The sequence below is a fragment of the Falco naumanni genome, chromosome 10 (assembly GCF_017639655.2).
Source record: "Falco naumanni isolate bFalNau1 chromosome 10, bFalNau1.pat, whole genome shotgun sequence".
Taxonomy (NCBI): Eukaryota; Metazoa; Chordata; class Aves; order Falconiformes; family Falconidae; genus Falco; species Falco naumanni.
This window is the reverse complement of record NC_054063.1, coordinates 937,824-956,839: the sequence shown is the minus strand read 5'-3', so window position 1 is coordinate 956,839 and position 19,016 is coordinate 937,824. Positions and strand designations below refer to the sequence as shown.

Sequence of the window (19,016 nt, the reverse complement as noted above, 5' to 3'; positions counted from 1 at the left end):
TGGTGTGCTTTGCTAGTGACCGTCTGCCCCAAAGGAAAATATTTTACTCAGAAATAATGGACTGTGAAGAACACCCCAGGGGAAATGAGGCATAAACTGAAATATTACAAGCAGTTTTATTGCAATTGAGATTTATTTATATTCATCATAAGGTGTCTTTGTGTGTGTTTATGTATGGGATGTATAGCTGCATGACAGTTACGCATTCACACCTTTGATATTTAATAGCAAATTAAGTAGTGTTTATCTTTTTGGCTCCCATCCCTGTGAAGCACAACTGAGAAACCCCGAACACTTTATTTCCTTTGGTCTTTGGGGACATCGTGCTGGTCCCCAGCAGCAGAGTGATGCAGCAGGGGCTCCCAGAACAGGGATGCCATGAAGGAGCATTACGCTTCACTCTGCTCACCGGGACTCTATCCAAACAGGCAGCCATCCCGGGTAGGAGGGGCAAATTTCCATTTTTATGACCTGAGCCATGATGTTGCAGCCAGATCTGTGGAGGCAGGGACCTGGAGAGGGTTTCTTGGAGAAGCCCCGTAAGGTGTGAGGGGGGGGGAAGGGCCCCCAACACAGCCCCAGCGCAGGCTGGCAGGTACAGCGGCACGGTCGCTCCGTGTGGAAGAACTGTGCTGAAAAGCTGTGCCTTAGTTTGAAAAGCAGCCATATTTTACACTATCTCTGGAGAAAGTAATCAGTTCTGTCATGGCTAAATGGGAAGCATTTCTGTAGCAAAGGGAGCCACCCGAGAGGCAGCAGGGCAGCATCCACAGGTAGAAAACAAGAGCTTCTTGGGGGCTGTTCCTGGCTCTGCAGAAAGCTCTTTTCCCACAAAAACGTCACCTCGGTATACTTGCCATGTTCTTCAGGGGCCAGACATCCACCAAAACTTCTGTTTGCTGGAGGAAATTTGTCCTGACACTAAATGCTCACTAAGTTCCAGGCTGCACTTGACGGAAGAGGTTTGGGTGATACCGTACTGCGTCCTGCCAAAGACCCAAACTTGTACAGAACTTAGATGTGACTTTCCCATCCCACAGAGTCTGAAGGCTGTCAGGTTCGGTACAAACAGCGCTAATATGCCAGTCTATCAGTAATACTAATAATGATTCTATAAAGATAAAACATGTGGAATACCTAACTCTGCTTTTACTGCTGCTTTCCCAAAGCCATCACTAGCTGTCAGTTTGGGATGAGAGTTACACGTACCAGATATAAAAAGGAAATAAAGGTTGTGCAAGAATGTCGTTCAAATGCATCCTGATAAGACTAACAGAATGGAGAAGTGGAATAAATAAACTTGATATTTTAATGTTAAGAAGAAAACTACATCATTTTTGCAAGCTTTGAAAAATCTAAGCCCTTAATGAACTGTTTAAAAAATAATGTCAGGTACTATGAAAATCTCTTATTTTAAAGTACAAAGAGCAAATTTTTACTTTTAAATTTCTGTTTTCAGTTCATATGCATGTGCATAAAGAGGGGCATATATTTGTTTAAAGACCTCTCAGATTATTTTGTCTTTATGTACATTTTGGGATACGTGTATCTGTAGATGTTGCATCCAGCTACAACAAGATCATTTGGATGGTTTAGCAGTGAATGACTCAAAAATCCTTAGAGGTGGGGTTTTTTTAATAATTTTTGAAAAAAAAATTATGTAAGCTAAGAAACATATTCTACAGGACTTGGAGGTGGGGAAATAAAATACTCAGAAAACCCACAAGACAACCAAAAGCTGCATTTCTAGAGTGACCGGGTATAAAAGTTGTGCATGGCTGAATATGCGGAAACTTGATAGCTTTTTTTTTTATCCTGTGGAAATGAAACTGGGAAAGGTGAGTGGAGGTTTGCTTCCACATAGGAATAGGTTACACGGACACCTCTTTTTACTGTGAAACTTATGCAAACCTAGCATAGGTCAGATAAAATCCTGCATTTTTATAGCTGCCTTGGATGGTGGGGAAGGTCAGCATCACAGAGGTGTGTTGTGCTCCCAGGCTGAACCGCAGCTCCTTACGCTGCGCGGTGTTGCGTTGGGGAAGCCTTTGCTGCAGGCTGTTACAGTTGTTGTCTGGATGGAGATGCCCTTTCGCCCCGCTCACCTCCCTCGCTTTTCCCACAGGCTGCGAGAACACCACCGTGCTGCAATTAAGGTGATTCGTAGGATGCAGTATTTTGTGGCAAAGAAAAAATTTCAGGTGAGTTGTGACGAGAAAGCCCTTTTCTGAAATAAACCCTTTTATTCTCCTGGTTCGTTGTTTCTTTCAGAAGCTTAAGAGAGCCTGACACAATTCATTTCAGTAATGGTGAGCTAGACCCGCTGTTCTCCCCCTCCTTCAATAGGGCTGTTCAGCAGCAGGTTAGTCAACTGTGGATGCACTGGAAACAGGCTAAACTTCTGAAATGCAGCCTGAATTAAAATGTTATTTTCTGCTAATGGACTTGACCCTTAACCCTCTGTTATCGCTGTCTCTTTCTTGCAGTGCAAACATTCTCGTATGTCTCCATTAATTCTGAGCTATATGTTACTGTCACGCTGAGTCAGTAGGATTAGAGATTAAAATGCTACCTCAGCCTTGTTTCTGTCTCTTAAGTGATGATAATGCAAGTCCTGATAAGAAGCCGGGCTGGAAATTTGCTAGCCTGTTCCAAGGTTTCTCCTTCCTTTTCCCTCCTCCCCCCTGCATAGGTAGGAGACGTCCTTCCCAGTTTGTGGAATACTGGCTCTCTTTACTCCTCTAGCCCTCGCTGACACATTTCCTGTGTGCTGCTTTGCTGGATGTGATATTGTGATGCCGTAAGCATTTAACAGTTGCTAATTGGCCCTGTTGCCTGGTCTGAATAAAAAAAAATCTGACTGCAAAATTTCTATGAATGAGTTTTCTAAATCCATTTCATTAACCCAGTAAAAACACTAGTCAACAGCCTTCAGCTTGATTTAAACCAGGTAAATACATATATATGTAAGAAATATATTACTTAAAGTTAATTAGTAAGGGACAATCTCTAGACAACAGGCTTCACAACTGAAAATGCAAAGAAAGAGAAGGGCTTAGCTGCCCACAGCCGTTTTCATGTATGACCTTGCCACTACTACTTACAATAGACTAAAAAGCTTTCCCACCCTTGACCTAGCCCCTCCACACCAAAAGGGAGGGTGTCCTTTTTCCTTCTGATCTGGACGGTGAAAAATTCAGGATCAAAAAGGTGTTGCTGATGATGACGGTGACTAGCCTTCCAAGAGATGATTGTTTCTCTTAGGTGATGCTTGCTGCTACTTCAAACCCATGATTCTGACTTCTTTTGAAATCTAGCAACACTGCCTGAATTCTTTAGTGACTTTCTCCTTTGAATCTTTTTATTTTTACTAAAATTCATGAGCTAATTTATGGCTAACATTGCCTGAGCTTTTCAGGAATCAGTTCCAGTTATGTATCATATATTGGGACTGTCGGCATTGAAGTAGAAATCTCCCATGTCTGGGATTTTCTTGGAGAGAGCGCTTTCAGAAAGATTCTGCTGGCACATTTCACCTGTTTTTATTAGACTAAAATTAAGAAAGGCGCAGTGTCTGGACTACTTGAAAATAGTTTTAATAGTCATTTTGTTGAGAAGCTCCTAATGCTTGCTGGCAGCACGCATAACTTGGCGAGGGAGTTGGCCCATTCCAGTGATGTGCCTACTGCTGCTCTGTGAAAAACTGCCCAAGTACGGCCAGTTCCATTAAACTGTAATTTATTCTCATTCTAAAACCTGATTGTGATCCTTTGCTCCATGGTAATTACTGAATCATTACTCTCATAAATTTAGATCATAAAATATTTGCCACGGTATTAACTAAACTGCTTAGAAAAAAGAAATCTGCACACAAGATACCTACCTCCCACGTGGTATTTGTCAAAACCAGATTTGGAAAACGCCTGAATGCTGTGTGCAACATTATCCACCTGGCAAATAAACGGAAGTCCCCTGCGGCAGGTGATTTGATAGAAGCTGAAAAAGCATTTGACTGAATAGAATGGGACTATTCAGTTCGTACTTAAAACTTGTTTGTACTCGGTATCCCAGTTGCTAATCTGGCTTCTCGGTTGTACTCTCACTTTCGCATCTGCCAAAGGCCGGGTCCTGGCCATCTACAGCATCCCCACAGGACTGTCCCTCACCCCGCTCTCGCAGCCTGCCCTCCCCAGGCTGCCCGTGCTGGCCGCTCCCGCAGAGCTGCCAGGGTCAGTCAGGCTGGGGTGGAACATGTCTCCAGTCACTCCCACGTCCCACAAGTGACAGACGGCCGCTGCTGTCAGCGGCGGAGTCTCCCAGTAGGAACACAGCGGGGATATCTGATCCTTCTCCGTAATTTCTGTACGCAAGGTTATGACCGAGTTTAAAAATTTGGAAAGCACCAAAGGTACGGTTTTCAAAAGCACCTAAGTAACTTAATGCACAAAGTCACCTTGAAATTCAAGCCACAAGGTGCTTTTGAAATTCTCTCCCATAATTAAGAGATAACCGCTGTCATTATTCTTTCCTCAAAAGTATGTTGTAAATCTGCTTTGTTCTATTGTACTCACATAAAATAGTCATAAGAAATTAAAACGTTTAAATGTGTGCCAAGTAATGACTACACAGTTTCTAATAACCAGTCCAATGCAATATCTGAAATTAAGGTAAAGCAGAAGATGCATTTTTTAAATGTGTCCTTCAGCATTTAAGAGGTCTGCATAGCTGTTTCACGGTAGCTATTTGCCTTCTAAGCTTTTTGTGTTTATGTGAAATGTATCTTCCTTAAAGAAAATTTAGAGATTTTTTTTCTATAACTATTGGAAAAAAACTCCAAATTTCAGCTGAAATCCATTGGACTATTGATGCTTAAAATTAGCTGGAACACCAAGTAAGGCCAGCACTTAAAAGGACTATTTTTTAGAGATGCCTCTGAAGCATTTTATTATTTTTTTTTTTCAGAGGGGAAGTAGGAAGAAGGAGAGGAAGAGGAAAATTTTGCAAAATAGGTCCCAGCATGAACCCAGCATGGTTCTTAAACTATACCAGCTGTTTGCAGGATACACCTGTTTGCCTAAATTTGCCTAGATACATTTCTTTAAGAGCTCAACTAATAACAGAGGGTGATGGCACAAGGACAAAAGTCAGTTAGAAAGCAGAACCTTCCTGTTTAAAAAAAATTCAATAAAATAAATAAAGAGAAGCTAAACATGGATACAAAGAAATTTCAAAGGACATGAAAAGCAGTTCTTTGTGAAGCATCACACTTGGGCGTTATTTCCTCTTTAAAGGAAGGGGAGAAATTTATGCTCTGTTTTAAAGTCCAGGTTTGAATATAGTCCATAAGAACCCAGCATAATATTATAAAGAATTAATACCTTTCTCATGGATGTGTTTATGCTCTTGTGAAGTCTGTAGAACTGTTTCAAATTGAAAAGATCACATTCTGCTAGTAGTCAACACAAGTACTATGCATCACTTAAGGCGAGTGGCCCACAGTTAAGGAAGGATCCTGTAGATTATAGGAAAAACAATACTTCAAAATTAATGGGTTTTCTAGGCTTTGATCACCCCACCCACCAAAAATGAATTTCATATAGTAGTTATAATTCAGATGTCTTTGGGACAGTCTAACCTTCCAACTGAGTTTCAGGAAGAGAATCACTGTACTTGGTTATTCCATTAGCTGGATTCATGAGTAAATAATCTTTGTCTTCCAACTAGGAAAGTTTCTAAAATTCTTGAGACTTACACACATGGATACAACTGTGATATACATCACGGATCCAGAGACCAGGGATTTGGTCTGAGTTCCTATTGTCATTTTGAATACTTTTTTTTTCCTCTTTCCATGTAAATTCTTCCTGTTGAGTAAATCAGTTTCCTTCTACAATACGTTTTTAACTTGTGCTATGTTTTTCACTATGGCAAATATTCTATACATAGCATAAACTAAAAATACAGGCTGCAGTTCCACTGGTGACGTGAGTAAACTATTGCCTGGTTTGTTACATTTCACTAGAAAGTCTTGCATTTATAGTCTTATAATTCATCATTTTATGTAATTCATTTGTCATGGTATGAATCACGAATTGTTTGTGTAATCTTTTCTAATCTCTGTACTGGGCTATACCAAACAATGTGGTTCAGTGTCCTGCGCTTCAAAGGGTGTTCTACCCATTTTATTTGTCTGTTACCTGGTTACAATTCCCAGAAATTCCCCTTGCACGAGTTCCCCCCTCCCGGGGCTGCCTGCCTGCGCTGGCAGTTCCTGGGGAACAGCAGCAACCATGGGGAATGGTTAATGTTTGGCGTTGGTGTCTGTGCCTTTTGCAAACTTTCGGATACAATGGAGGAAATTTTAACTCATTTAAGAAGATCTTTGCCATGACTATTGCTTAATTAGCAGAGGGACAAAGGTCAAGAAGAGAAGTTAAGGAAAGCTGTGGGGCTGGCTTCTACTTTTGTTCCTTCAATACTCATCTGTTGCGTGCTGCAGGTTCTTTTCCTTTTATAAAAATTAACTTCTTATCAACATCAAGACTATTTTCTCTTGAAAGATTGGCTTTCAATATGAAGTAATTACAAAATAATCAGTACTGATTATTAAATACCTTGTCCTACTCAGAAATTAAGCTTAATTCATAAATTCTATTTACTCCAGGTTTTCAGTTCTTGTTTTAAAGTGGAAGCAGCAGCCCACTAAATGAAAAGCAGGCAGGGACATGTCTGCTCTTTCCACTGTCAGACACCTGCATCAGAGCACAAACACGGCAGGAGCAAGATGCATCTTTATTCCTACTGAACAGTTTTTCTGAACCTGGAGTTTTCAAGCTGATCTTGCAGATTTCTCTCTTCCTTATTTATGGTACAAAAATAATCCAAGCATTCTCTTTTTTTAAAATATCATTGTCTTTATAATTCCAGCCCATGGAAAAACTTAGGGGGTTATGCCATTATTCAATCACATTTCTTTCTTTGTGGATGTTAGTTGTGGTTTACATGTGTGTAAGCAGCCAGGGTGCCTGGGAATTCTCCTGTGTGCTCTTAGGTTAAATTGACGCAATTCCCATTCCTGTTCAGCCTTCTGCTGGAGAACATCTTACATTCACCCCAGGTTTGCAGTTGGCTTTGGGGAATCTGACAGACTGAAATACAGTTTCTTTGATGAAGTGATATTATTAATGATTCCTAAAAGGTGGGAGCTACCTCCCGGACAGGTGCAGGGGACTGTATGAAGGTGCCACAGCCTGGTTTTTATATTGTAACCCACTTTCCTTTGGCTGAAAAAAGAAAGTATTTGTGGCATGGAATTGAGGAAAACCTGCAGCATGCGAAATAAGATTAAGCAGTGCAGAGATATCTCCTGCTTTTGCAGTACAGGTGAAAAAATACTTTTGAGACCTCAAATGTGGTATAGAATCTGCTATGTTGGAAGCTGCCACTGTAAACTCTTTTCCTTGTTCTCAAAAGACACAAGAAAGGAAAAGTGGTAACTTGATGTTACCAAGGGTTTTACCAGACCTTGAACGTGACCTACATAGTATCTATAGACAGCGTAGTGAATGAGTTAGAAATATAAAATCATAGAATGATTTGGGTTGGAAGGGACCTTTAAAGACCATCTAGCCCAACCCCCTGCAATGAGCAGGGACATCTCCAGCTAGATCAGGTTGCTCAGAGCCCCGTCCAACCTGACCTCTGATGTTCCCAGGGGTGGGGCATCTACCACATCTCGGGGCAACCTGGGCCGGTGTCTCACCACCCTCATCATAGAACATTTCTTCCTTACATCTCATCTGAATCTACCCTCTGTCGGTTTAAAACCATCACCTCTTGTCCTGTCACTACAGATCCTGCTAAAAAGCCTGTCCTCTTCCTTCTTGTAACCGCCTTCAACTACTGGAAGCTGTTGTAAGGTCTCTCTGGAGCCTTCTTTTCTCCAGGCTGAACCACCCCAACCTTTTCAGCCAGTCTCCATAGCAGAGGAGCTCCAGCCCTCTGAGTATCTCCGTGCCCTCCTCTGGCCCTGCTCCAGCAGGTCCATGCCTGCCCTGTGCTGGGGACCCCAGAGCTGGATGCAGTACTGCAGGGGGGGTCTCACCAGTACAGAGTAGAGGGGCAGGAGCACCCCTCTCAGCCTGCTGCCATATCATTTATTGTTACTGTGTTGTTTGGCTGAGTCCCTTAGCATCTTTAAGTAAAAGATTTCTACCAAATCATAAGTTGAGGTGTTCCTGTGCAGTGTAATGCGGGACACTTGCACCCCACTCCTCTCTCCATTATTGTCAGAGCTTCGCTGCTGCCTCTCATATGCGGCTCTGGCACTGGTCGGACTCTAGTTTCTAGATGTAGGATTTAGATATTTTTAATTTGTCATTGTGCTTTGACAAGTTCCTTCATTTGCATTCCAGTTAGTCTTGCGTTTTATTGGTTAAAATTATGGTTGTCATCTCTCTCTTTAATACTGCCCAGAAGTATTTTCCTTACCAACCGGTCAGACCACGGCTTTCCCATGTGTGAAGTGCAAACGGCAGGCACGGGGCTTTCTTCCTGGTCACTCCTTGCACCAATATTTTCCCAGTATTTCCCAGTAGATTTGAAAGCTCAGCTCATCATTCTTGCAGGGGAGCTCAGTCGCGCACCTTCAGGCAGGACTGCTTTAACCCTCCCATGGGAAAGGCTGTGCGCGGAGCCCCAGCTGTCTCGCTTCTGGCTGAGAGCAACGGCTTCCACAGGTGAAACACCTCTTCACTGGTCGGCGGCCGAGGACCGTGAACCTTATTTCAGAAGAAAATACACTGACCGCAAACTTCTGAGCAAAGTGCCAGATTGGCGCTTTGGCCACAAGTTCTTTCAGCCTCAAGTTCAGTGGATAATCTCTTGAAAGGCAGGTAGACCTGCACAGTAACAAGAAGGTGGATGAAATCAGAACTGCCATAATTATTCCACAAAAAATGTGTTATTGTGGCAACAATTAAAATACCTCCAATGTTTACACAGTGTTATAAAAGGAGTTAAAATAATTTACTGTTTATTCTTGAAAAAGAATCTACATTACCATAGACCATTCCTTGTGGCTTAAAGGCGTGGTGCTTGATTTTTTGTTTTACAGCAAGCCAGAAAGCCCTATGATGTCCGAGATGTTATTGAGCAGTATTCTCAGGGTCACCTCAACCTTATGGTGCGAATCAAGGAGTTACAGAGGAGGTATGTCAATGAAGTTCAGTCTCTGTATCCATAAACACCAGCACAATGATATTTGTAAAGAAGTCAGTGACTGAGGGGATCAAAAACTACAGGCTTACAGCTGCCATACTGGTAGGGCTTTGCCAAGTTACAGGATGTAGAATGGTATTGCAGTAAAGTTTTGTTTTCATGTAGGAAGGAAAAGGCAAATGGCTTAAAAATTTGATGACTAGGACTTAAAATTTTCATTATACTTATGTGTATGGCCTCAGTCCCTGCTAGCTTTGACCGTAAGCGGCTGTATTATACTCACAGAGTGAAATGCTGCTGCCTGCTCTGGTAGAGTTGCAGTGACGAGCAAGCTGAGAGGTGGCAGGTAGAGGCAACAATCAAGCTGGAGAAGAACAGGGAAAAGGGGAAAAACTGCTCTTCGTGCCCATCACAAAGGAAAAGTGATGGGCATGATAAAACTTCACACTGGTTAAAGAAGCTAAAGACCAATCTAGGTTTAATCCTATTTTGGTATTTTTTTAATTTCAAGTTATATTTAGCCCAAAGCAACTGCTTCCCTTGCAGTACAAACCAGAACTCTCTGAACTTCACTTTGCTTGTTTGTGAGGAGGCCTCCCCGCTGCAGCTAGGGAAAGTGAAGATGCTGGTTCAAGCTGATGATAAGAACTTAAATTGATTCTTTCTCTTTTATAGGTTGGACCAATCCATAGGGAAGCCATCTCTTTTTATCTCTGTCTCAGGTGCGTTAATATGAAGGATGTGTCTGAAGTTAGCTGTATGAAGATAAAATTAATGGAAAACACTTGTTAAAATACTTTTCATTTTGTTGCCAAATTTTTAAACAATGCCAACTAGTTGTGGTCTGAAGTTTAGGCATCCATGATAATATTTAGTCATCAACACCTTCAAAGTAGGGTTGTTCTTATTTAGATATTTGAAGCACCTACTTTCACTGAAGTTCTCAAAATGTTGGCTCTGATCTCTCCGAGATACACCACGTTTTCAGTAAAATGGTGTGCTCTGATTACAACGTTCCTGTGAAATCAGTAATATTCACACAGAGCTTCAAAAGCTTTGAAAAGAAACTGGAAAAGGAGCACAAATTACTAAGTTTGTTTGCGACAAGTTCGGCTAATGAACACTCTGTTAATGTCATCTTGAAACTCATGTTTCTATATAGTTTATAGGGGGGGAAACGACAAAAAGTTACCAAATGCGTTGTTCAGGCTGGCTGTAGAGGCAATTAAAACATCAACTACATTAGGAATGGTTTTGTCCTCCCAGGTTAAAGCACAATACTAAGGTTGGAAGTGCCTTAAACCTAAGGGCTATTAAAAGCCATGGTGGGGGCTAACACTATAAAAAGAAACAAAAAGCTACTTTTAAGGAATAGAATTATGGCAAAGGTGTTCAGTTACGCTATGTTGGTGGGCTGGTTAAACACACCCTCTTGTGGCTCACTGCTATTTTTTTATACCACCGTATATTAATTTGAAAATGTTTGTTGTTCCACAGAAAAAAGCAAAGATCGAGGGAATAACACGGTTGGTGCTCGGCTAAACAGAGTGGAGGACAAGGTAAGCCTCAGTTAGGCTGGTGAGCAAGGACGTGGTCTGTGATTGAACAGGGCTTGTTTCATAGGATGTGGGGTGAAACTCAGCTTAAAATAGAGTTGAATGCTTGACTTTTCCAGGTGTCGGGGTGTAATTTTTGTGACAGATTGCATTTTTGATTCATTCTTGTCATTCTAACAGAATAAGAAAAAACCAGACTTAATTGATTTCAGTGTCTTTTGGGACTCACTTGAGGTTTGATTTTTAATTGTATATATTACACATGTCTCAATGCTCTACTTCCTTCCTCCACCACAGATAAAAGGCTCTGTTCCCTTAATACCTCGGTATGTTATGGTCCCTAAGATTTCCCTTTGATCGTTGCTCTGTTGTTTATATAAGTCCACCTACAATTCCTTAGAGGGAGCGATAGCAAACCTTGCTCTGTCCTGGTTTTCATTCCTTATGACAAATGGAGTTTCTCCTTTCAAGTGACGTGAAGCCAGAAAAAAAAAAAAAAATCAGACTTGTTCTAGAATCAAAAATTAACAGTTTAAGTGCTTTGTAACCCTTTATTTCAATGCTGGCTGTGCTTGAAGATAGATGACAGGTAGAGGCTATGTCATTGTTAAGAAACAGAGGTTTGCCTCTGTTGGTATTAAGGAAGGACAGGAAGAGTTAAGGAAAGGTTTGAATCCTTCACTGATGTCCTATAATGCGAAAGAATTTCTGTACCTTCGGATTGTTTCACTTGTGTATCTAAACTGTTCATTTGGTATTCAGGGGTGAAAATTTTTCTTGAGGGAAGGAGCTTTTAGAGTGTTTCTTCCACAACTGGAAGTATGTGATAAGCCCATGAAGGATTTGTTCTGAAGAAATATCCAGCAAATACTCAGCAAACCAGGAGAGGTGTGAGCAGCACATCCCAAGGGATGCTGGTGAAGCATCTGCCCCGTGTTGATTCACCTGTGGCATGTCTGTTCCTTACACCTGGTACTCCTTACATACTTAAGATAGAATGATAGTAATCAAACTGTTCTTCAATCTGTTGGAAGTAAATGGCTTTTTAGAGGGAATGGGTGCTTTTTGGTATGTGGGGTAGCACGCAGAAAGGGTGAAGCAGGAGGCAGGTGGGTGCCCTGCGCTTTGCTGGAAGCAGCAGCACTGTGCAGTGCCCACCCCGCCATACGTATACATGGAAGCCCTTTCCAGAACGTTTGGATTACATTTATTTATTTTCTCTCAGTAATGTCAACTGAAAGTGTGGAACACTAGAAAATGTCTTGTGGCTTGTGACAAAGAGCAATGACTTTTCAGTTTGGACAAATAATTCTCAAATGACAGCTAAAACAGCTTCTCAGAGCTATTTGTAAACTCTCCAGCAAGCCTGGGAAAGCTTTGGTGCTGTACTGGCTCAGAGATAAGCCGTTTTGGGGTTATTAATTACCCTTTTTACATCCTTACAAATAAGTACACCGTGAATTTATAGTGACTGTTGTTTTATGTCTTGTAATGGGACTGTAAAACACTCCCTGTTTAATTTTAGTATAGCTGGGTTAAATTTTAGCCTTGTTTTAACTACAGACCCGTCTTTCTTTGCAGTTGCATGAGGTCATCTGTGGTTTCAGAGTTGTATGTTATCTGCTGTATACAGCTAGTCCTATCTGCAGGAATTTTATCTGAAAGTAGCTGAAAGGCTAAAAATAGAGAATTTCGGTTGGACTCAGCAAGCAGTGGTATACATGACAACAACTGGCAACACTGAAATCACATTTTTTCTGCAGCTGCAGATGGTGGCCAAAGCTAGTTTGGGGGGTAGGGGGGGGTTGCCCTCAGAGATTGGGCTTCTCTTTTCCGTAAAGTACACAGTGCACGCTGTGCTTTCAACCTACAGTTAAAGCCTTCCTGAGCTGAGCACTGTATAAAGGATGTCTATATTAGCTGGTTTTTAAGGTGACTACATATTTCAAACAGTTACATCCCGTTTGGTTTGTGAATTAGTTTTGAACCTTGGGACTTCTGAAGGAGAGACTTTCAGTGCTGCAGGCTAGTGTTAGCATCTAACCACTTTCTGCGCATTTGAAAAATCTCCTTTAAGGCATTTTAAAATGAGCCGTAGCCTTCTGAGTTTATTTGGACACTCCTGCCACAGCAAGAAATTACACGGCACTTCCCAAGCCACAAGAATAAGCTGAGTTCCATTGGGTCTTTCTCAAAGACTGTTCACATGCTCCTTGCAGCAGGAGGCTGATGTACAGAAGTCTGTGTTAAAGCAGAAAGAGGAGAAACCCTGAACTTTCATTTTTTTTAAACTTTAGGGTGCTTCTGCTTATGGTCAGCACAGGGTCTGGTACTTGCACATCAGTGGGGCAGAATCCAGTTTTATGTGTATTCCTATAGGCTTTTGTGGAGGTGGATTTTTAACTCGAGAAGCATTTACAAATGAAGATAGTTCTGTCTTCAAGAGTATTTAGCAGTGTTTCTGGGAAATCATGTCACTTGCAAAGTTTTTGTACTTGTGGCACAAGCAAACATACTCTGGAGGCATGTGTATGGCTGTCAGCACAGAGAGGGTGGCATGTGAGAGGGACATTTGAAAAATAGAATGCTTAGAGTCAAACAGCAGTGTAGTAGCAGGAATTATGATACTTTATGGCACAAATCTGAATTTCCAAGTATTAAAATCAGCAAAAAATTGTCTTTTCTTCTTTTAAATTTAGGAACATGTTCATTTGAGGGAGAGAGGCCTGTAAAGTCTGATCATCTTGTGTGCTGAGTGAAACTTTGACCTTGTAATATATACAGTTTGTGATAATATAACCAAAGATTGTTTCCTAATGTGTGAAAGCGAGGGGCATGAATCACACTTGCAGGAACCTTCCTACAGATTCCTCCCCGTAGAATTTTGTAATTTTGGCAAGCAACTGAAAAGGTGGTTTTGCAACTAATGTAACAAGAAACTGCACAACCTTTGTAAGAGAAACCATAATCCAACCTATAATGGCAGCATGTCTTGACTGTGCCATTATTCTTGCTTATGAAGGTGAGGGCAGCAAATACTGTGCCCTTCTGGTTTCCATCGGGGTGTGCCCGGCAGCTCCATGCAGAACAAGCCCGCAGTGCCCTCAAGAACCTCTGCAGGCTATACCTCCTCTTTTCTCTTCACCACTTTAATTTTAGCTTGGCCATAAATGACTGCACTGTTAGCTTTTTAGAATAAATTAATCTGTCATTTTTCAACCTTTTGCCGACTGTTAATTTTGATGTAACTGGCACAGCTTGCACTTTTCAGGTGATCAGCCAGGCTTACTGCTTGGCAACCCTAAGATAATTTGGCCTTAAATATGGGTACTGCACAAAATCATCTAGAGTACACAGCAAGGGCTAAAGCTGGCAGCCCCTGGCCTCTTGACAGGCTGTTGTGTCTCCATGGCATACAGCCCCCGATGTCAGGAGGTCCTACCTGTGCACCTCCCAGAGCAGAGTAACAGAACCTAAATTTCCAATAAAATGTTACATTCTGAGCAGTAGACGTTATGCTCTATTCTCTCCTAAGTTCTTTTAAGAATAGGACTTAACCTTCTGCAATCATTTGGATGCTTTAAAATTTGCCTTTTAAGAATAGTTACAGCAATCCAAAGCAATTTTCTAGGTGTCCTTTCTGTATACTCAGAACTCTTCCTGTAGCCGACAGTAAGGACAGTATTAATATCAGTATTGCCAAGGTCACAACTACAAATTATATAATAGTCTTTTTCAGTCATATGGAACTGTTGCGGAGATTTAAATGGAGATTTCTGTTTATCCAGAACATACGTAGTAGTAAGATATATGGCACCTTTTAGTGTGGATCCACCAGTCCTGCAAGACAATGCAACCTCCTTTCCAAGCGTATGCAGGTTTGGTGTGCCGAACGCCTGCGTGCTGACCGAGACTAACCCAAAGAGCAACAGGCAGAACTTCCAACATGCAGCGCAGCACTCAGCAGAGAATCATTTCACTTTTTCAGATTCACTTTAAAGGCAGATAGCACCACTTTTTTAAACCAATTAAAACCCAATCTGTCATGTGAAAGCATGTGCCCTAAAATAGATGCTACTGTGTGGCTTGGGTTGCCTACTGAGAATCTGAACTGATCTGGAAAACAAAACTGAAAGTTCTCTTCTTTGCACGGCTCTACCGAGTTCTGGTTATGGTGATCTGGTTTTCTGTCTTGCATCTACAATGTCTTTGATGGATTGTTAAATGCATTGATCCCATGCTCAGGAAAACTGTAAGGATATGGTAGATATTTGGTACAATTTTCACCATGAGTGCTGAGTATGGAAATTTCAAAGAGAAGTGCAAAGGCTTTATTTGAGGTGGCTTTCAAAAAGCGGTGGAGACCTGTACGTTACAACATTATATACGTGGTATGACATTTTCTTCTAGCTAAATAATTTTCTGCAATTGTTTCACCAGAGCATTTATTCTATCCATTACGTGTATTAGTTTGGCTCCACTTTGGCTGGAGCGCTGTTAAATACAGTCCAGATGAATGGAATGGCCACTGACAAGTCTAGGTCCAGTTTCCGATTTTACTCTTGCCCTTTCCTGCTCTTGTTTTCTAATCAACTAATAGTTCCCCATTACAAAAGGTTTCATATCTAACTTATTTCTCTTGTTGATTTGCTGAAAAATATATGAACTTGAGTTACATGTTGCAGAGGAATTTCCCTGTAATGTTAATAAAATTGCTCTTTTACTGTGTCACAAGGTAAACTTTAATCATGTCATTTCTAATAATGAACTCCCAGCCCATCCAAGGCAATAAAGCTTTGGGACGTGCTCCAGAGACTGTTAAAGGTGGTAGGAGTCTTCCCTTTGCCCTGGCAGGCTGTGAAGCAGGCCTTTTGATTAAAATTTACAGTAGCCTTGATGTGCCAACCTTTCAGTCTTCCCTCATCAGGACTGGCAGCAGCATTGAGCCTTATCGAGGCTGTATGCCTTTGGGAGGATGTTTTTCTTTCAGTGGTTGTGATACAGTTTTGCTCTGTAACACGGATGTCTTAGTTACTCGACAGCATTGCTGTCATAAGTAGAAGTATAGATCTGTACATATATGTGTCTCATTACTGGATACTCCGTATTTACAACCCTAGGAGCATACCTTAGGCAGTTTAACATTTCGATTGGGAAAGTATTCTCATCTACCTCCTCCTGCATTCACAAATACCAGGTGTCATGTTGACAGCTTGTTCACCTAAAAGAATTCTTCCTGTGTGGCCAGTCTTCCAATTTTATGTGTAATACCTGCATTATCTAACACACGATCAAACCTCGGTGGGTTTTTTTGTCTATTTGTAAAGGTGTTCCGTAGCCTGTGGGAACAGCCACTGTGCGTCCTGGTGTAACGTAGCAATTAGCGCAAACTTGAACAAAGCCCTTGGCTGGTGATGGCCTTCCTGCACTTCAGTCTGCCATGGACAGGAACATTTTTGCCATTATTTTTAATTGGATACTGATGCTGAAAAATTGATGGTAAAAGACTGACAGACAACCATCTGACTTTCTGGTCGGTGCTGGAAAGCACGGTTAGAGCCAGGAGTCATCAGCTGCAAGAGACTGCTTCGGAAAGTGTCCAGCATGGAAATTCTCAGCACTAGGCAGCTCAGGTATTGAAAATTAGCAGTTCTGCAATAGGTGTGTGAGGATTTTCCTTCCTGATACCTAGAAAAGGAACCAAAAACCATGGGTTTGGATGGAAATTTTAAAAGATATGCAAAATCAATAAAAATCAAAAGAATCGCCGCCAGGCAGTTACTCATCTGTGTAGTTCTTGCAGTAATGCAGAAGTAGTAACCTAGGGGATGTGGAGGAATATTAAGCAGCATATGGAAGATTGAGTATCCCTGTTAATTTAATCCTTAGTCTTTTGCCAGATGCTAAAGTACAAGCATACGGAAGCAATTTCGGTGCTGAACTGTGTGATGGAGGATGCCCGTTTTCTATAAATTGGACTATAGCTAAACATGTCCTTTACCAGTCCAGGTCCTTAGGCAGCCCCACAGTTTTAATAGCTTTTCTCTCACTGATCTGATAATACCTCAGTGGGTAAACAACGAAAACCTGCAGATTTCCATTTCCAGTATCCTACACTTCCCATCCCCCCAGATACAGTGAAATTATCAGGAGTCATGGTAAAAATGAAAGCAAAAAATATTTATTTGTAGGATTCACTGCTGCCAGCAGCTTTGGTAGCCAAATAGAACCAAACTGAGAGAGATGCTGGGGAAAGTTGTGGAGAAGGGCTCACGTGAGGACTATTAAACAAGACGACTGTGTGTAAACTCCAGTTCAGCAAGTACTTTCAACAGCAGCCAGCACGAGTTGGTAAAAAAAAAGGAAAAACATGATTTTATGTATATGTACTTTCTCACACTCCTCTTTTAAGACTCTGCTACAAGCCTTGTACCAAAGCAAGATAACTGGGGTAGATAAACTTTAGTTTTGTTGAGTATAGACCTTTCAACGCTGGGCTGTTGCACGTGGCTGGCCGTGGCCCTGTACAGCCCGGCGCAGCGGCCCCGGGGGGTGCAGGGGGGCTGCAGGCAGCCCCCATGGCTCCCGCCAGGCCACTCGCAAGGGGCTGCGCAGCACCGCACCCCGGGCTGTCAGGTGTGGGTGCCTTTACTTGCAGCCACTCGTGAACACTGATTTCATCTGTTTGAAGACCGTCAGAGCCTATGGCAGTGCAAATGAAAAATAGTCAATTTTTGTGTTAGTTTTGAAATGGTTTCATATCCACGGTGTTAAGTACTATCTGTAACCTGCAGGATACTATCTTGGTGCAGGAGCTTAGGTATAGTTTCAGACCTGGCCTGCAGGGCAGTGTTACAAGCTGTTGTGATGGTGTGCGGTCTGTTTCTGAAGTGTCAGCTCTTGGACCAGAGGAAAATTGATTACATCAAAAAAAACAAATCTAGCATTGAATAAAATACAGCCACAGATGGTGAGGATACTGCAGCTCATTAGCTTATTTACAGAAGATGAGAGTATACGCTTCCTCAGCACTGTAAAATAATGTTAAGCCAGATAAATCATTATCCTGGTTGTAGAGAAGAGTGACTGAAGGTAATTCAGGCTAGCATGTGGTTGCTGTGCAGGTATTCAAAAGCAATGGCTAGTTAAGCTCCGGTTATTCGGTTGCACGCAGTCATCTGTGATGCTTCTCTACATATTTTACAAAAAAGTAAAAAGGCAGAAGTGACATACTAAAGAGAAGGCTTCCTGTTGAAGGGAGTTCCTATAGATTTTACCCCAAATTTATAGCACTTCTAGATGCAGCCAGTAGTTGGGAAGAATGATGCTGAAGGTAGAGTGTAAACATTTACAAATACAAAGAGGTTTGGGGTTTTTAAGTATATTTATATATAAAATATAATATTTATAAAGAAAAAAATCAATGACATTTTATATATATATAATATTTTCCCTGTTTGAGATCTGATTAATAACTTTTTAATTCTTAACACTGGCAACAGGTGCATGCTCGTGATCTGCATACCTGTCTACTTGCTTATTAAGAGCAGAAATCCCAGCAGAATTTTAGATAACATGCAATATATCCTATAAAATCTAGGAATTTGAGGGGGGAAATGGAGGAATTAAATAATGTGTTACCAGTTGATAATCTTTCAAGCAGGCTTCAGATTAGTTGCTGGTTTGGGAATCAGCTGTTTGTGGTTTCATTTGAGCAGATATGTAAGTGGATGTAAGGTTTGCAAATTGAGATGACTCAATCTTTTATTAAATCACATAAAACCTGTTTTGCCTGGCATTCAAAGATAAACCCAAGCAAGATTTGAAATGTAGCCTTCATCATTCTGGTCCATAGACTGAATTCCATCTGACGTGGAATGAAAATGCATGGTGGATATTCCGAGAGAGAAAGTGGAACAGTTGCATGAACTAAATATCCTGTAGAGCTGTAGAGTGGATCAGAGAAAAGGGGTTTAAGTGAACAATACGTGTGCACAGTGTGCTATGAAAGGCTTTTATTTTTCTTTCTTATAGGTTAAAGGAAAAGAAATTACCACAAGTTCATCAATGCACTTTTTTTTTTTTCCTCTGTGTGTTGCACATGAACGACCAAAAAAAGTTCTAATGTAAATGGTGAATTCTGGTTTTTATACACTAGGATGAACCTTTACTGAAGTTAGATGCATCGCAGTTGAAATCATTCCTTGTCAAAGAACTGTTTTTAGAGTGATCTCACTGGAA

The 19,016-nt window shown here is 41.3% G+C and overlaps 1 protein-coding gene across 2 annotated transcripts in view; it reads left to right on the top strand.

The window, feature by feature from the left end:
- Positions 1-19,016, top strand: part of KCNQ1 (potassium voltage-gated channel subfamily Q member 1) — a 363,730-nt gene that overhangs the window by 244,450 nt on the left and 100,264 nt on the right. For both annotated transcript variants that reach the window (XM_040609109.1, XM_040609110.1), the window contains 4 exons: positions 2,126-2,201; positions 9,116-9,210; positions 9,895-9,941; positions 10,717-10,778. In XM_040609109.1, coding sequence (XP_040465043.1) covers positions 2,126-2,201; positions 9,116-9,210; positions 9,895-9,941; positions 10,717-10,778 — 280 coding nt within the window. The remainder of the gene's footprint in view (positions 1-2,125; positions 2,202-9,115; positions 9,211-9,894; positions 9,942-10,716; positions 10,779-19,016) is intronic.